Genomic DNA, 17,522 nt, shown 5'->3' with positions numbered 1-17,522 from the left:
ATTTATATACTGGAGTGCCAGGACTGAATGACATAAGACACACAATGTCCTTTATAGTCCGTGCAGAACCATTTATGGGACTAATAAAAAATAATATGATAATATTGATAATGCTTTTAGAAATTCACGAAGGAAATTGCTAAAGGATCTGAATAGTTGAGTGAGCTCTGTAGGACATGTCCTTCTGGAATTGATGGGCTTAGGTGTCATAATCAATGATCCAAAGGTTATTTAATAAGAATCAGGCCAAAGAGGTTGGTTTGTTTTAAGGATTAATTTTATAAATTTTGAAGTAGCATCTCCCTCAGCCTGTGCCAGAGACTTACTGACTCACGTTTGCTCTCGCCTCTTTTTCCTAGGCTCTTTGCAGACCACCCCACCACCACCTTCAGTTATGTTTGTCCTTAAGTACCCTCTTTTCCTCATTTCTTTGGTGTATTCAATCTTAGAATTGAAAACCTAAGAAAACCAGAGAATTATGAAAACCTCCCTTAATGAATTAATAACATATATTTTTAGCTTAATGACATCAGTGTTTTCAAGTGATTTCACACTGATTTTTTTTAATTAAAAAGTTTTTAAATGTTTATTTGTTTTGGGGGGGGTGCAGAGAAAGGGGGACAGAGGATCTGAAGCGGGCTCTGTGCTGACAATAGAGACCCCAGTGTGGGGCTTGAACTCATATGAGATCATGACCTGAGCCAAAGTGGGACGCTTAACCGACTGAGCCAGCCAGGTGCCCCAACACTGATTTTGTTTTAAACCACTAGCAGAGAGCTAGCAGATCATCAAGTATAGAGTGAGGGCTGTGGAGGCAGATTGCCTGAGTCTGAATTCTGGTTCCACGACTTGTTAGCTGTGCGACTTTGTATGAACAACATCATCTCTCTGTGCTCCTGTTTTCTTGTATATAAAAAGGAGGTAATAATAGTACCTAATCATAAGTTTTTGTTTTGCTCTGGTATATAGGTGTGTTTGTGTGTTAAATATAAAGCACTTAGAATGATGTCTGGTGCGTTCATAACAGCTGTAGGGATGTTAGCTGTTACTATTAATCTTTGATAATATCCAGAGCAGTACCTTCATCTGGTTCTAGTGTGTTTCCTATTCCCATCTGAGCCCAGGTTATTTCGAGGGAGACTTCCTGTGGATAGTAAATCTCCTCCATTACGTCTGGATTCTTTCCTACTCTTACAGATGGGGTCCTGGGGTCCCTTTCCAGCCTTGCCTGTTTCACATTTTCTCTAATTCCTTAGGCCCATCCTGAGGTCTGTATATAAAGACTGGAGTCCAGCCCCTTCTGCCTAGTGATTTCAGAGGAAAGGAATAAAAGGACCACCTGAAATGCCTAGATTAGGCCAATTATTTAAGTATTTCATAGGTGCCAACGGGTAACATGGTGGAATTGCCTGCCTTTTGTTTCCCCTCACATGACCCTGGGTAATAAATACAAATGAATAGTGAGTGAAAAAGCCAAAAGGCAATTGGTGGGTGGAGGCAAGAGGTGGGAGGAGGGGAGCCATCAAGGAGCCTGGATAATCCCCCATGGATTGAGGGTCCTGCGATAATCAGAAGCTGCTTGGGATGTGATGGTGGTGTGACTTTAGCAGAGAACAGAAGAGGGGGCTGCATGCCCCAGCTGCTGGGCCTTACCTGCGGACCACTTTGGTAAGACAGTTCTTACCAAAGACACTCAGGTGACCTGACAAAAAGCAGTGCAAGATAAATCCAGCAGTCCTGTCCAATATAGGAAGAACAGATTTTTTAAATGAGAAGCAAAAACAGGGATTTTCAGAACCACTTAGCAACTGCTCTGATTTTTCTGGACACAGCTGTAATGTGCTGGGATGAGCATGATATATTTTAGCTGGTGTGGTAGCTGTATTTCAGGCTGATGTGGAATCTGTTGCCGTAACTGTCATGCAATCCATTAGGGCCCCTGAGTAAGGGCAGCCATTAATCAGGCACGAGATCAGCCCGGTAGCCTCACGCGCTCACAGCTCTGAGTGGTTCTGACCTGACATCGTTTAAGGAGATGCTCCTAGAGGCCATAAACATGATTTGATTCCCATTATCTTCATGTTGCATATTTGTTACCGTTATTCTTTGAAGACTCCAAATTGGATATTAAAAATTTATGATATATATAAAGGTTTGCATGGAGTGAAAAAATAGCTGCAGCAAATAAGTCCATCTCATCCATCAGAGATGTGGGAGCTGTCAGAGGAGCCTGGCAGGTATGGAGGATGGAGAATTAGGAGGAACGTCACTGGGGAAACAGCTTCTCCCTTGGCCTGCTTGCTAAATGGGAATTTAAATACATTTTGTTAAAAGAACAAAGTAAAAGAGCACCACTTCAGGAATCCCATAGTCAATCTTTGATGACAAGCTAATGAAAGGGAGGGCCAAGGAGTCTGACGCAAAAATTAGTACTAACGTGAATTGAGCAGATGCCTGGGTCCAGAAACTGATGTTTCCGCGTGCCTGGGGTGTCTCCAGAGCAGGGAGCCTGATGCCAGGTGGGAGTCCTCTGTGCGAGAGAAAGCTCTCTACCCAAGTTGCATGCACGCATAATCCTGTCCACAAGCCATGCCATTCTCTGCAATCTGATGTTCACTGACTTGAATATTTGCATAGGAACAACTCACACTTAAGGGGATCCATTTGTAGAGGCAGACCATTCAGGGTGGAGAAAAACAGAACGCTTCTGGACCTTGGCTTAAGGAGGAGCAAAGGGTTAATGAATCCATTCGACATATACTTACAGGATTGTTTGTTGTACAAGGGACTCTGCTGAGCATGGGGGCTTCATCCATTTTCCCTTAAGCAGCTTCCAATCTGGTAGGGAAGATAAGACATGAGTCATAACCAAGATGAGTTATACCAAGGAGTTCCAGACTGATTCGGGGCACTATGACCAGATGAGATAGCAGAAACAGGGAGCAAGGCCCTGGGTTGGTTAATCTGAGAATGGACTTTTGGGGATGAGAATTTGTTAAGCAACAACCAGAGGTTGGGGGGGAGGCAGAGGAGAGAAACATGGACAAAATGATTATTGGCTTAAGTCCAAATTGAGTACAAGATCTGAAGTGAGGCTAAGACTCTAGTGTCTCACCAGGTGGGAGGGACAGGAGTTGGGCAGAAGTGCATGGAGTAGCCAGTGAGGGTCCAGGCGGGAGGCAGGTGTGATCAGAGAACTCTGGCAGAGGCCTGCTCAGACTCAGGTATGGAGATGATTCCTGAGGTTCAGGGGCAGGGCACTCACCTCTGGGGACCAGAGTGCAAGGCAGAATGTCCAGATGCTAGGGTTGAAGGATAGGAACTCATTACTCACTCATTCACTCACTCACCATTTATGGAGTCTTTATAATATGCCAGGCAGTAGATGAGGCTCTAGAGATTTGTAGCTGAATAGAACAGTTTTTGCACTCAAGGACCTCACAGATTGGTGGGGAAGACACACACATAGATGGTCATAATGCAATGCAATGGGTGGAATGCTGATACGTATAAATATATAGACAGAGGGGTACAGAGCCCGGGTTAGGATCAGGAGGAAGAGGTCTGGAATGGCTTCCTAAAGGAGCTGCAGACTGAATGAACGCTTAAAAGATGTATACGAATTTTCCAGGAGAAGTGGGGGAGGACAGATGGAATCTAGTTTTACAAAGAGAAAATGGGGGTAAAGGACAGGAATCCAGTTGAAGGGAACTGGGCATTCAGTCATGAGGAGTTTGGACCATCAAGATGAGAATAGCTGAGCTGTAATCCAGAAGAAGCAGGAGCCACTCCACAGGCCTCCTTGTGTTATTTTAGCCCAGGGCCAGCACTGGCTGAACTTCACTGAGGGGCCTGGAAACCGGGCTGACCTTTATGCCAAGGTCACAGAGATGTTCCCAACACACATGACAGTTGCAGTTTATTCCTTTCTGAGTTTCTTCAAGAGAAATGTATGTAGGCATTTGGCTAAGGAAAGACAGACCGGAAATGGGACCGGAAATCGGAAAATGAAATCCTAAGGGTTTTCAGAGGTGATGTGTCCCTGTGCTTTTGTCTTGAATTTTGAACGGAAATTCTATTACTCCTGGCTCAAAGAGTGCGTTCTAAAAAATGAAAGTTTTTCTCTGCAACTATTCATCTCTAAACTTACCCCCCCCCCCCAACTTGGAGATGCACTATTTTTGATGTTCTCAAGTCTGGTAACGACACCACGTGTGTGAGCCGGTGTGTGCCAAGTCCGCCACAGCACCGGAACGCTCAGTCTAGACGCTCTGTGTGCTCTCCCCACTCTGGTTCCAGGCAGAACCTTCTCTTGTTTTCCAAAAAAGTTCTGAAATCACGGCGACACAGAGGTGTAAACTCCCATTCATCACAGGGAGGTCTTAACTGGGAAGCATAGTTATCTTTCCACTTAAATGGCAGCAGTGTTAACCTTTTTGTTGAGTCAGAAAAATCTCACTTTTCTGGGGTATAGGCCGGTGGAGCTGATTTTAGAATGTTCCACCTTTTCTAAGGGAGACTCTCGAGGAGAAAACATGCTGATCTTGCTTGAAGATGTACATGACACCAAAGCTTTGGCCCAAAGGAAGAAGTGAATTCTTTGAAAGAGAACCAAAGATTGCCGTATGTAAGAATCAAAATAAAAAAGGGAAAGGGGGAGAGAGAGGTGAATATGAATTTGTTTAAGCCGGAGATTTTTGAGGTAGAGAGGCAATGGATCTAAGTGTCGCACATAATCTAATATTTATTCAAATGGTAGGCACAACATGACTGTCAGCAAGATGGGGAAATCCCCTTGCAGTTTAAATGAAGGATATTTACTTTCTGCAGTTTAATTGAAGGATTTCTATTTCTATTTTATGGCAAGAGGTGGAGTCTTCTTAGAATAGTAGATAAGAAATGTACCGGGGCGCCTGGGTGGCGCAGTCGGTTGAGCGTCCGACTTCAGCCAGGTCACGATCTCGCGGTCTGTGAGTTCGAGCCCCGCGTCGGGCTCTGGGCTGATGGCTCAGAGCCTGGAGCCTGTTTCTGATTCTGTGTCTCCCTCTCTCTGCCCCTCCCCCATTCATGCTCTGTCTCTCTCTGTCCCAAAAATAAATAAACGTTGGAAAAAAAACATTTAAAAAAAAAAAAAAAAAGAAATGTACCTTTGGTTTGACGATCGCATTTGTAGTAAAATGTAAAAAACAAAAAAACAAAAAAACAAAAAAAAACCTTCCCGTTTGCTTTTCCCCATAGTTGGCATAAATATCCAGTGTATTAGTCAGAATAAAGCTGCTGAGAATAAGACACATGGAGAGAATTAGTTCATCATGTATCTTGGCATTCCTTCTGTCAGAACTGGTCACTCCAGAACAAAGTCAGACATCAACACAGGTCTCCGGGCCCCAGGAGATGCCAAGAGCTGGCAGTGGGGTGGTCTGCCCCAAGAAAGACAGTGAGAGAGCTCATGGTCTGTGAAGAATTTAAGAACAATAAAAGAAAACAACTAAAAGTCATTCTGCTTCATGTTTTTACCATGACCAGAGATGCTGAATGTCTGCAGGGCTTACGCAGCCCTGCCTCGATATGCCATTGTCTGCCAGCCCAGATGGGGCAGAGGCAGAAGGCACTGACTTCAATATATAACAGGTTATAAAATGACTCTACTAGGAGTTTTGTCTAACATCGCCATCGAGTTGCAGGAATGAAAACAGAACTCATTCCCACAGAGCACTTACCGTGTACCATGCAGTGGCTGGGGCTGAAGGTCCAGAGGTGAGGAACCAGGCACTATCTCTGCCCTTAGGAAGCATGCTACTTTGCAGAGAAGACAAAAAAATCACACCAACCGGTGTAAAGTTGTACCTGTGTCAAGTCAAAGCGAGGGCACATGGGGATTTTTGACTTGGTTATAGAGGTTCAGAAAGGCCTTTTGAGGAGCTGGTCTAGTAGTTCTTCCAATATTATTTGTCATGCCAAGAACTAAAATAAGGGATTTTTTGCCTGCGATCAGCTAGCCGTGTCATCTCTGGAGTCTTTACAATAAGACCCATCCCAGGGGCCATATCCTACATCCTCTTAGTGTTGCATAGCAGTTCACTCTAGTGGGGTCGGGACGTGGTTAGAGAACATTCTGCCGACACTGTGCCAAGGGCCTCCTCTTGATACCCCTCCTCTGGGCACCCTCCTTAGATCAATGGTTCTCAGCCCTGCTTGTACATTACAATCACCCCAGAGCTTTTTAAAAACCACCCATGTCCGGGCCCCATGCTGGACCAATTAAATCAGAGTCTTGGAAAAAAGTGGGACAGGAGGGGGCAGGATAGGCTCCAATGTTAAAAAGCCACCCCAGATGATTCTAGTATGCAGTCAAGAGTGGAGAATTATTGCCCTCGCTGAATGCACTTAATTTCACTTAGTCTAGGAATAGTAGTTTTAACATTTACACTAAAAAACCCTTTGGAATGCAAAAGGAATTACTCTGGCGAGAGGCGGGTGAGTGCTCAATGTGTGCACACACACGTGAGGGAGACGGTGCTGGGGGTCCTAGCATGTTGTATGCTTCCCAGCTCTGTGGCACATGGTGGCAATGCGGCAAATGGCTGCAGGATGGAACGTCTTGCACTCTGGCATCAGATGGCTTGCGAGAGGCAGACCATTCCAAGGGCCATGGGGTTTGATGGAGAGGCAAATAGACAGCTTCATAAAGAAGCAAATCTCTGGCTTTCTCTCTTCACTTCCAACCCTCTCAATCTCCCTCTCCTTTCTCTTCCATGGCTGTTTTATTCCACCTCATAAATTATGAGTCTTTATATGAAATCTTTAGCTCCTTTGAGGAAGCACCTTCAAATATTAGACAATGGGATTATTTCATGTCCTTTAAAAACATAAAAAGCATTGTGATCACCTTACGTGTAAGTGGAATGGATGTATTTTTGCCACTAATGTTGAAAATATCCCCAGGCATCTGGTGTGTATGAATGTGTACACATAGTACATGCATAATAAACATATTCCACCTTATGAATATTTATACACAAGATACATATATATTGAATATAGACATATATATGTAAATAGTAGCCCTCGTAAACTATATGCTAAGTGTGTTTCCAAGCATATGTATCATAGTGCATCAGGAATATAATAAACCTAACCACCAACTTTAGCATATTTCGAGGTGGCATTTTCTATAGAGTTGTTTATAGTAAGGTCTAGTTACTATCCATGTATGGGGCTTTTTTTTTTTCTTCATCACTTAAACGTTTGTTAAGTACCAGCTAAAAGTAAGGCACTGGAAATGGCAGAATAGGAAACACGAAGTAGATGTAGCATCAGCCGTCAAGAGACCTCACAGAGTGGCTTAAAACACACAGAGAATAGAAGAATCTAACATCGTTGCTACCCATTGGCATCTTATTGTTTTTCCTCCAGCTGCCTTTTATTTATACACTCCACTTTAAAGTGGGCCCCATTTAAGACTATATTAACTTAAGCCCAGATGTAGCTGCAGAGGAGAGCTGACGCTGTGAGACGCTGTGAGAAGGAGCATCATCGCTTTCAGTGCCTTGATAACCACTGAACGTGAACAAAGCTTACGCTTTCTGTCACATGTAGTCCAGTCCTATAACTGCATTTTTATTTTACTTTGATTTGGTAGGGGGGGATAAAAGGTATAATAAAAAGGCACTCAATCCCAGAGATGTTCATACATTTCAAAAATGAAACCAAAACAGAGCAATTCTCTTCTCCCACCAACTTCTTGTAACCCAAATATTACTGCCCATGACATTCCATTTCCAAATTCCATCCAGTTCCCTCCCTGTAATAAGTAGCAGAAGGCTTTGTTAAAAAACAAGCTTTACATCCTTAAATGTACAAAATACGGCTCCGTTTCTAAAACGACGATCCCTCTTCTAGCCGAGGAGCTCTGAGTGATACTTGTCAGCCGGCAAATTTCACTCCATTAAAGGAGAAACACCACCCAAGTGCTGTCATCGCTGTGCCCCAGACATACGCTCATTGTTTTCTCCTCCTCGATCCATACATCACAACAGGTAGTTCTCAGCTGTTCCCTTGGTGCCAGACATACATTTTATCTAAAGAGACAGCCGACAGAACTACCTGCTGCTTCCTGTGCGGCTCTCCCTGTGTTTCTCTCCTTTTTCCTACTTCACTTGGGCTTTTTAAAATCAGCTGGCAGGGAGCCAGGAGCTCATCATTTTAATGCAGCGCAAAATGGAATATGCATAATTATATGCAAGCCATATGTGAGGGAGACAGCTCAGCTGTGAATTTCAGGAGGCCAGGAAAGGGGGAGCAGTTAGGGCTAAGATGAGATGAGAGCAGAGCGAGGTGCAAGTGTCACCCAAATGAATGGTTTAATGAGTGTGCTGCAGACACGCCTCCTTTCACCTACCTCTCCCCCTCTCCCACTCCAAACCAGAAACGGATGGAGATTAGGAGGACAAGACTGTATGCAAGCGGTATTGCTAATGGGTTCTGTTAATGTCTCCATTTAAACTTCAGCTTTCTTAATTAACAGTGTAGATCAAAATAACTAGTAACTTTTAATGCAGCTTCTTAATTAAATCTATTTTTTTTTTTTTACTGCATTCGATTGAAGAATCATTGTTCTTACTAGATCATTGCTCCTTTCAGATCTTTATTTAAAAATCAAGGGGAATCAGTTTATCTCTAATAGTATTACGATGCAAAATATAACGATGCAAACTGCTTTTCTTGTGGCCTTGCTATTAGAATTTTCTTAAAGTGCGTTATCTAGAGATTGCTTAAGCATGCCGAAAAGTTTAAACACGTACGTATGTCATATAATCCTCAATGTGCAACGAAAGCCACTGGAAGACCAAAGTGGTGGTTAATTGCCAACGAAACTATTTGATTTTGGTTTGCTTCATATCATTTAAAATATCACACCACAGTGAATTTGCATGTCGAAACCAAACTACGTCAAGAAAAATAAACCCCGAATTTTGATATCTAAAAGGCGTACTGCGTATTTAAACAAACTTCTTAATAATGTTGTTATTTCTGGATTCCCGTTTGTTTAATGGTCTGAGCTGTTATGCTTTTAGCTTTTTTTTTTTCTTCCATTATTTGTTAAGTCCCTAAATAGGCCATTATATTTCCCTTCAGGCTAGAGATGAAGATGGACAAGCTGAAAATTTCCCCCAGCAGCACTATGCTAAGGAAACTCCAAGGCTTGCCTTCAAGAATAACTGCGAACTACTTGTAAGAATAACATACTTACAACAAGTCTAGAATGTTACTTTAGCACAGTGAAAACAGTTTTTGAAAGGGTTTGTTCATTATTACATCATTTATGAAGTATTACAGTTTTTCTGTATAGAGTTCTAAATGCTAATTCTGATATCACTGAATATTAACTATAAGATCTCAGATTGTGTGCAAATCTTTTATATCTGATTATAGAGCGTGGATGGCCCTGTCTTTGTTAGCTTGTTCTGTATAGTAGTTTATAACCAGCCATTTGGAGAATGGCTAGTAAAGTTAAAAATGGAGAGAAAGACAGTCGATATATGTAGCTTGGAAAAAAAAAAAAACAACAATCCCACCTCCACTCCTCCTCCTCCTTCCTAATTGTACACTATTTTAGGAGACAGCATGGTAATATTTTGTTCTTCTGGGAAAGATAGCAGAGTTGACACGCAGTACTCCCTTTAGGATTCAAGTGTTCCTACACTCTCTTGCCAAACTCAATCAGGCACTTTCGTCTTTCCTCTGTAGGAGAAGTCAAAGCAGCGACAGGATGCGGGGATGTTTACAAGTCGCGAGAGAGGGGGTATCAGCTGTGACAGGGACTCTGTTCCAACGCAGGGTTAATTTGCTGTTCATTTTAGCATTTACAGCAAGACAAGATGAAAAGCAAGAAGAAATGCCTATTATATTTCTATTAAATGAATCTGTCGGGACCTAATGTTCTTGATTAGCTTTTGAAAATGAGTACTCCGCGATGCATTTGCTGTTTACCTAAAGTAAACAGAGAATGAATTGTCATTTATTTAGATATTTAAACACTTGCTTTTGAAAATGAAGCTTTATGAGGGATCTAGCTATGTTGTCCCTAAATGTTCTTTTCTTTTCAATTGCATTAAAGCAAAACATTTGCTCCAACTAAATGAAAACACTGAAAGAGAATGAGGATGCTCCGTTGTTACATTTTGAGGTAGTCTCATTTCTATTTAGTGTTTTGGCTGAACACCGATCAGCTCTGCCAGGTCTCCGCATTAGGAAATCCCACATGTAACAGTCTTTGGACTTAGCTCTGATACCAACTGTTCATTAAAAACAAAGTGTCCAAAGAGCAGGAGAAGAGAGAAAAATACAGTTCTTACCCATCCTAGCCGCAGCAACTAGATGTTGACAGTGAGAAACTCTTTCCCCCCAGCTCCATAAACTGCATGGTTACAATAGCGCCACTCATGCTGTGTGTCTAGCCCCTTGACCAATCAGTCCGCAGGCAAATTCGCTGCTTATCAATGCAGTTGCTTTTTTTTGTTTGTTTGTTTGCTTGTTTGTTTGCTTTCTGATGATTTAACTCACCTTATATTTTACCTTAGGGCTCTTAAGCTTCCAGGCCTCCTAGCATGACCTATTTTGGGGAAATCTTTTTCATCCATTTCCCTTTTAATACTTCCCTCAGTAACCATAGTTATCCAGCAGAAGACCGTAGGGGCCATTAATGCTATGTTTGGTATCAAAATGCTTTGGGGAGTATCTTACTTCTTTTTAGAGAAACAGTTAAAATTAATATGCCATAGTTGATTTTTAAAAAATATTTATTGTTAAAACGAACGTGCTGAGTCCTGGTTGTGGTCGGTTCATACAGGAGGAAGTAAAATATATATGTGAACATCTTTTCCAGCTACCTTTAGAGAAAATGTATGTTTATTTTTTTTTTTTTTTTTTTTTTAAATTTTTTTTTTTCAAAGTTTATTTATTTTTGGGACAGAGAGAGACAGAGCATGAACGGGGGAGGGGCAGAGAGAGAGGGAGACACAGAATCGGAAACAGGCTCCAGGCTCTGAGCCATCAGCCCAGAGCCCGATGCGGGGCTCGAACTCACGGACCGCGAGATCGTGACCTGGCTGAAGTCGGACGCTTAACCGACTGCGCCACCCAGGCGCCCCGAGAAAATGTATGTTTAATCATTGCTATGCTTAGACACAGTAGTGTATTAGCAGTAGTTTTGAGAGATGTGTACAATCTTTGTCCTTTTAGTCACTGTAAGAAATGCTTTATTTTCATCAGCATAGTTTTTTTGTGACAAAAGAAAAAGGAGAATAAAGAGAAGAAAACAAGGAAGCTTATTTCTCTAAGGAGAAATTTAATTTTTTCAACTACAAGAAAAGCAGTGGTATTTGGCTGGATATGAGGCTGGGAAAAGTGATGCTTCTATATGAAAAAGCTAGAACATTCTTAAGTGAGAAATAGGCAGTCCTTGGAGTTTTCTTAGTGCAGCTTAGAGCAAATTTTTAAAGACTTCATGAAAAAAGATTGGAAGTCCTGCTCCAAAGTACTTTCTTAGCTTAAGAGCCACCTTGCATAGTTCACTGTAGCAAGAGCAGGGGTGGGTTTGGGAAGTGGAGGAACTTTGTCGGGGTTGCCAATGGCCCTTGGAAAAAAACACTAGGGGAATACGTTACTTCTAGGCTCGCAGATGATCAGGACACATGGCTACATATAGGGACTGACAGAAAGTGCCCCGGCCAGGTGGACTGGACATTGACTCAGACTTGTATTAGTGACTGTTTATTTTCTCTGCCCTCTCTCCCACACCCCCAGCCTCTGCTGCTTGGAAGAGGGTTAAGTAGCCTAAACAGAAATAAAGCAAAATCGATGCCTGGAATGCACAAGTATGTGTAATCAGAAGGCACTGACAAACAAAGCATTGGCAGATAGAAAAATCTGCTGTGCAACTGCAGATTCCTGAAGGGTATTGATTTTTCCATTTAAATCCCAAACTGTGATATGTGCCTTCACACTTAATGTACAACACAGATGACTAGATATTTAGCTTGGTGGCCAAGATTCTCTGGTTGGTGATTGTGCAGCAGCTTCCTTATGCTTTTTATTAATTTTGAAAATGCAGTGCTGTCAAGATGAGTGACATTAGATAAAGCATGAGTACTGTTTGATATAACACAATTCAGCATGGCCCCCATCTACCTCTTCACAGATAGGTACCATGTGCGTGTGTGTGTGCGCGCGCACACACACACACACACACACACACACACACCCCAGGGTATTTTGCTGACGTAGCTAAATTTATGACCAAGGCAAATAACTTTCAATTAAAAAAAAAAAAAAACTGGAAATTCACATCACATTAACACTCCAGCAGCATGGCTTAGGGGAGTCCAGAAGAGGGAACATTTAGAGCCAGCCACAGGTGACTGGCCTCTGCCCCAAATTTCACCCCCGTTGCTGGTCCCTTTACCGTTATTGCCTCATTCTTTCAGGACTAGAAGGCCTTCTCTTCTCTTCTTTTCCTCTACTACAATGCTCATATTGATGGTGGGAATTGGATTAAGAGCTATAGTTGAGAAGAGGACATTTATCATGTGATGACCTCACACCTACTCATCAGCTATGACTTTCTCAGTTCTTAAAAGCCAGCTGGGAGTAAGACCTTGCAGAAATACAGCAGAAGCTGGGTCCTTGGAGGGAGAAGACCTGTAGCTAGAAGAAGAGCAATGTTGTGAGAGTTTAGGGGACGGAACTGAAGGCGACCAAGCCTACTCCCCAGGTGTTCTGAGGGCCAGTCCAGAGAAAATCACTGCATTCAAGAGGGAGGTCAAAATATAGTCAAAGAACAGCAGCAGCAACGTAGTGTAATTTGGTTGGAAAGAATACAGGTTTAAGCAGTCTGAAAGGAGAAATAAGAGAAAGGAAACTCAAGAGGGAAATCAGCCTGTCTTGCTCAGTTCCAGCTTCCCGAGTCATCACTGAGACACAATCTGACTCCCTTTGGCCTTTCCTAAGGCTATTAGGGGTGGGAATTTTGCAGAGGGTGGTGGGAGAGGGAGTCCACAACTGGGAGGCTACAAAAAATAGCATCAGGGAAGACTTCTTTCTGGTCATTTGTGATGCCAGTGTAGGGAAAAGATGAAAACCATTTTAGTTTTGTGGCCCGTGGACAGAGGTGGTGGGAGGAGAGACGCGTAGGCAGTTCTTGCATGGGCTATTTGTCCATCTCATTTCCTGGTGAAGGTAGACAAGAGCTGGATTGCAACAGGTGGACATAGTCCTTAGGCAGAACTGCTGTACAGAACTGCTTTGTATCAATACATTGTTCAGTCCGCTAGATGTTATCGAGTATCTTCTATATACATGGCATTGTACTAGACAGTGCTTATGGGGGACACAAAAACAGAAAAAGATATAGTCCTTTCCCTGAAGGAGCTTGCAGTTCAGTAGAAAGAATAGGCATATACAGTATTGTAGTCATCAGGAATGTGGGCTCTCAGGTCTTCCTGAAGGTTAGAATTTCGCCCCAGCCAGACTTTAATTTATACTCTATTACTCTGGTGGTATCACTAAGGATCATATGCACAGCGGCATAAAATTTATGGTGACACATCTGGTGTCACATCACAGTGGATCCTCTTTAGACCTCTCTGAACCTCAGATCTTCATCTGTAGGGTGTGATAATACAAGGTAATAACCTCAGAAGATATTGTAAGGAAAGTGATGACATATTTAAAATGCCTGGTACATAGTAACATTCAGTATAGTATGTACTAGCTGCTATTATTGTGATTCTTCTTATTCTCACGAATGTTATCGTTACACAGTTGGCTGTGCCCAAGAGAGCACCAGCAAAGTTCCGGAGTTCAAAGGAAGAGGAGATTCTTTCCATATGTAGTAATTAGAGACTTAACAAAGGAGGAGGATGCCTTCGATCAAGGCCTTCCATAGGTTGGATTTGGATAGTTGGAGCTGAGGTGTTAGGAAAGGGGGCATTCTAAGCAGAGGAAAATAGCATGGCAAAGGCAAGGAGGTGGGAAAGTACAGACCAGGTGACTCACCCACAGGTGGCATCTGAACTGGCAGGAGTGTAGAGAACCTGAAGGATAAGGGGGTGAGCTAACAGACTGATTCTTTTGCCCAGGTTTCAATAACTTTACAGCATCCTATCAAGCCTGGACTTCAGTAGCTGTACTTCATGGAAATTCCTAGTACTTCTATGGATTAAAATAAATTATCATGGAAAATTACTAACACATACAAGAGTAAAGAGAGTGATATAATGACCCCCCCCATGTATGTATCACCTAGCTTTAACAAGTGTTAACTATTAATCTTGTTTCATCTGTCCCTCTACCCTGTACCCACCTCATCCCCATTTTATTCTACTGGAAGATTGTAAACAAATATGCTTTTTTGCTCGTTTGTTTGTTTGTTTGTTTTGTAAAGACTTTAGTTCCCACTTTTCTGGCTAGAAAGAATCCATTGACATGGATTAAATTGGGAATTGGAGCTTTGGGACTAGGTACACATAAAACAAATGACTCTGGGTTATGCACTGTGCTCTTCCCTCCCTGCTCAGCACAACCTTGCAAGACGCAGACAATCAGATCTAGTTTAGAAAGTCCTTAAGGTAAAACAAAAAAACAAAAAACCCACAATGCCAATAGTGACTTGGGTTCTTTACTTCCAAGTCCCTGGTTCTAAATGTATTTATTTAAAAACAAAATCAGATCTCTTTGCAACCCAGCCTAGTTCATGAGTATATATATGTTGGCCTCCTAACAGCAGTGAGGCAAAATTCTGGGATTGCAGTCATATATTAACTGTTGGCTAGGATTTTCCAGCTGGATCATGAGGACTTAAGGAGGACCCCCAAAAGGTGATATAAACTGCCACATTTCACTTGAAGCTTGATAAGCTTTTTAAAATAAGGGGTATAGGGGCGCCTGGGTGGCGCAGTCGGTTAAGCGTCTGACTTCAGCCAGGTCACGATCTCGCGGTCCGTGAGTTCGAGCCCCGCGTCAGGCTCTGGGCTGATGGCTCGGAGCCTGGAGCCTGTTTCCGATTCTGTGTCTCCCTCTCTCTCTGCCCCTCCCCCGTTCATGCTCTGTCTCTCTCTGTCCCAAAAATAAATAAACGTTGAAAAAAAAAAATTTAAAATAAGGGGTATAAACCAAAGACCCTCCCCTTAACACTTGGTTTAACAGAAAGCCAGATTCATGCCCTGGCTCAACTTGAAGTCACACAATTGCTTTGATGTTACAGCTGAGCGGCACAAAGCACCGAGAATGTAAATTCGTGGTGACACACTTGGACTTCCGTCACATCAAACAAAATATCATATGACATTTGTGTATGTAGTATGCTGTGTACCAGTTTCCTGAAATAGTAACTGTAACAGCCCCAAAAGTGTAAAATGACCCAGAAAATCCCAGGGACTGCTTGCTGTCTAGAGAGAGTTGGCCTGTCCCATCATTTTTATACCCACCCTCCAGATCCCTTTAGTCTGGGGCTATTCCTGTGGTCCTACAGTTTTTTTGAAATATGTTTTAGAAAAATAGAACTTTTTATAAAGAAAAGGACCAGTATTAGGCTAAGCAAGGAGAAGTTCCAACAGAGGTGGCACAATTATGCCCTGCAACAAGACCATCTCTCCTTTTTTTCTTTTTTAAGTTTTTCTTTATTTAATTTGAAAGAGAGAGCAGAGCAGAGGAGGGGCAGAGAGAGAGAGAATCCCAAGCAGGCTCCATACTCAGTGCAGAGCCCAATGCAGGGCTTGATCTCAAGATCATGAGATCATGACCTGAGCCGGAATCAGGAGTCAGTTGCTTAACCTACTGAGCCACCCAGGCACCCCTCTTCTTTAACAGAGGCAGAAGGGATGCATTCTGCTTGGGCTGTTGTATTTCACTTGCACATCTCTCTGTTTCCACCAGTGTTATTGTTTCACTTTGTTCTCCAGCTGGGTTTGCTGCTTCTCTTTCTTTCTAGCCTCTTGGCTCCATTGCTGCTGTGTTCTCGTGGTTCAGAGCTTTCTTCTTCTCCTGTACAAAGACCCTCTATACTGCTGTAGACCATCTCGCTTCATTCCCCATCTCTCCACCGAGGCAAACTTATTTTAACTCTCTCTTTTTAGTTTCTTTATTTGGGAGAGAAGCCATTTGGGTAAGGGCTAGAGTTCCCCAGCTTCTGCACTGGTACAAGGACATTTCTTGGGGCTAGGGACCCTCGATTTGATCAGAGACCCTTGGTCCCCAGCAGGTTCCCTTTTTCATCACAGGAAAATCTTTGCCTTTCTAGTTTCAGGGCCATTGCACAAAAAAAGTCAGAGGCATAATGGTTTGGTTTTCATACTGACTTCTCACATAGTACAGAACAGTGGCTCTTAGAGCCAGAGAGAGGTGTCAAGGACCCTGCGTTCTCCAAGGGAGACAATGTGGTGTGGTGGATGAGAGTGGGCATCCCAATTCCTGCTCTAGACATGCCACCTGTGCAACCTGGGCAGGTTCCTGTCTGCTCTGAGCTTCAGTGTCTTTACCTACAAAATGAGAATACACACAGTATGTACCGGTATAGGGTTGTTTTGAGGAGTAAATGGGATCATGTATAAACGTATGCATCTTGGTATGCCTGGCACACAGTAAAAATTCAACAAGTGTTAGCCATATTACTAACAAAATAGAGCTGGAAAGTGGCATCAGTTTAAACAAAATCTTTAGGCAGATGCTGGAAGTACCTGCCTTTATTCTCTAACTAGAGTCTCTTCTCAGTTTGTTTGGCTAGAAGCCCATATGTAATATTTTAACTTCAGAGAAACCCTTGAACATCTACCTACTTATCTGTTTATGTTGAGGACACTAGAGATGTCTATTAGTTGCATAGCAGCTACTGCTGAATTGTAAATTACTGAAATATTGGAATACTTTTTTTGAAGAAAACTATAAAACTTTCAAAATATGGTATGGTGTACTGAAGAGCTTAGACTCTTGAGCCAGACTGTTTGGTTCAGATTCAGGAATCTCAACCACTCCACCCATCAGCTGTGTGACCTTGGGCAAGTCACAGAATGTCCATGTCCTGGTCTGTAAAAGGAGGACAGTATCCATCCAGGAGGGTTGGTGTGGGATCCAAATGAATGAACACCCATAAGTTTCTTGGAACGGTATTTGATGAACAGTTGGTAGTTGGTACTTAATCAGCGTTGTTGTGATTATGATTACTTCTTCTAAGGCTGCTTCTTTTCTTTTTTTTTTTTTTTACTTTTTTTAATGTTTATTTTTGAGAGAGAGAGAGAGACAGAGCACGAGTGGGGGAGGGGCAGAGAGAGAGGGAGACACAGAATCTGAAGCAGGCTCCAGGCTTCGAGCTGTCAGCACAGAGCCCCATGCATGGCTCGAACCCATGAACTGTGAGATCGTGACCTGAGCTGAAGTCAGATGCTTAACTGACTGAGCCACCCAGGCACCCCAAGGCTGCTGATTTTCAAGCACATTCTATCATACATACCACTTGGCCACATTTT

At 42.6% G+C, this 17,522-nt stretch overlaps 1 protein-coding gene across 1 annotated transcript in view; it reads left to right on the top strand.

Annotated features, from left to right (window-relative positions):
• Window positions 1-17,522, top strand: part of SOBP (sine oculis binding protein homolog) — a 143,922-nt gene that overhangs the window by 87,096 nt on the left and 39,304 nt on the right. Inside the window, exon 5 of the mRNA XM_047101378.1 lies at window positions 9,139-9,234. Within this exon, the coding sequence (XP_046957334.1) occupies window positions 9,139-9,234 (96 nt within the window). The remainder of the gene's footprint in view (window positions 1-9,138; window positions 9,235-17,522) is intronic.

This window comes from Lynx rufus, unplaced genomic scaffold, assembly GCF_022079265.1.
Source record: "Lynx rufus isolate CCGP_SWC_20201006 ecotype Redwood Valley unplaced genomic scaffold, mLynRuf1.p SCAF_6, whole genome shotgun sequence".
Taxonomy (NCBI): domain Eukaryota; kingdom Metazoa; phylum Chordata; class Mammalia; order Carnivora; family Felidae; genus Lynx; species Lynx rufus.
The sequence above is the reverse complement of the archived record's forward strand: the minus strand, read 5'-3'. Positions and strand labels throughout refer to the sequence as shown.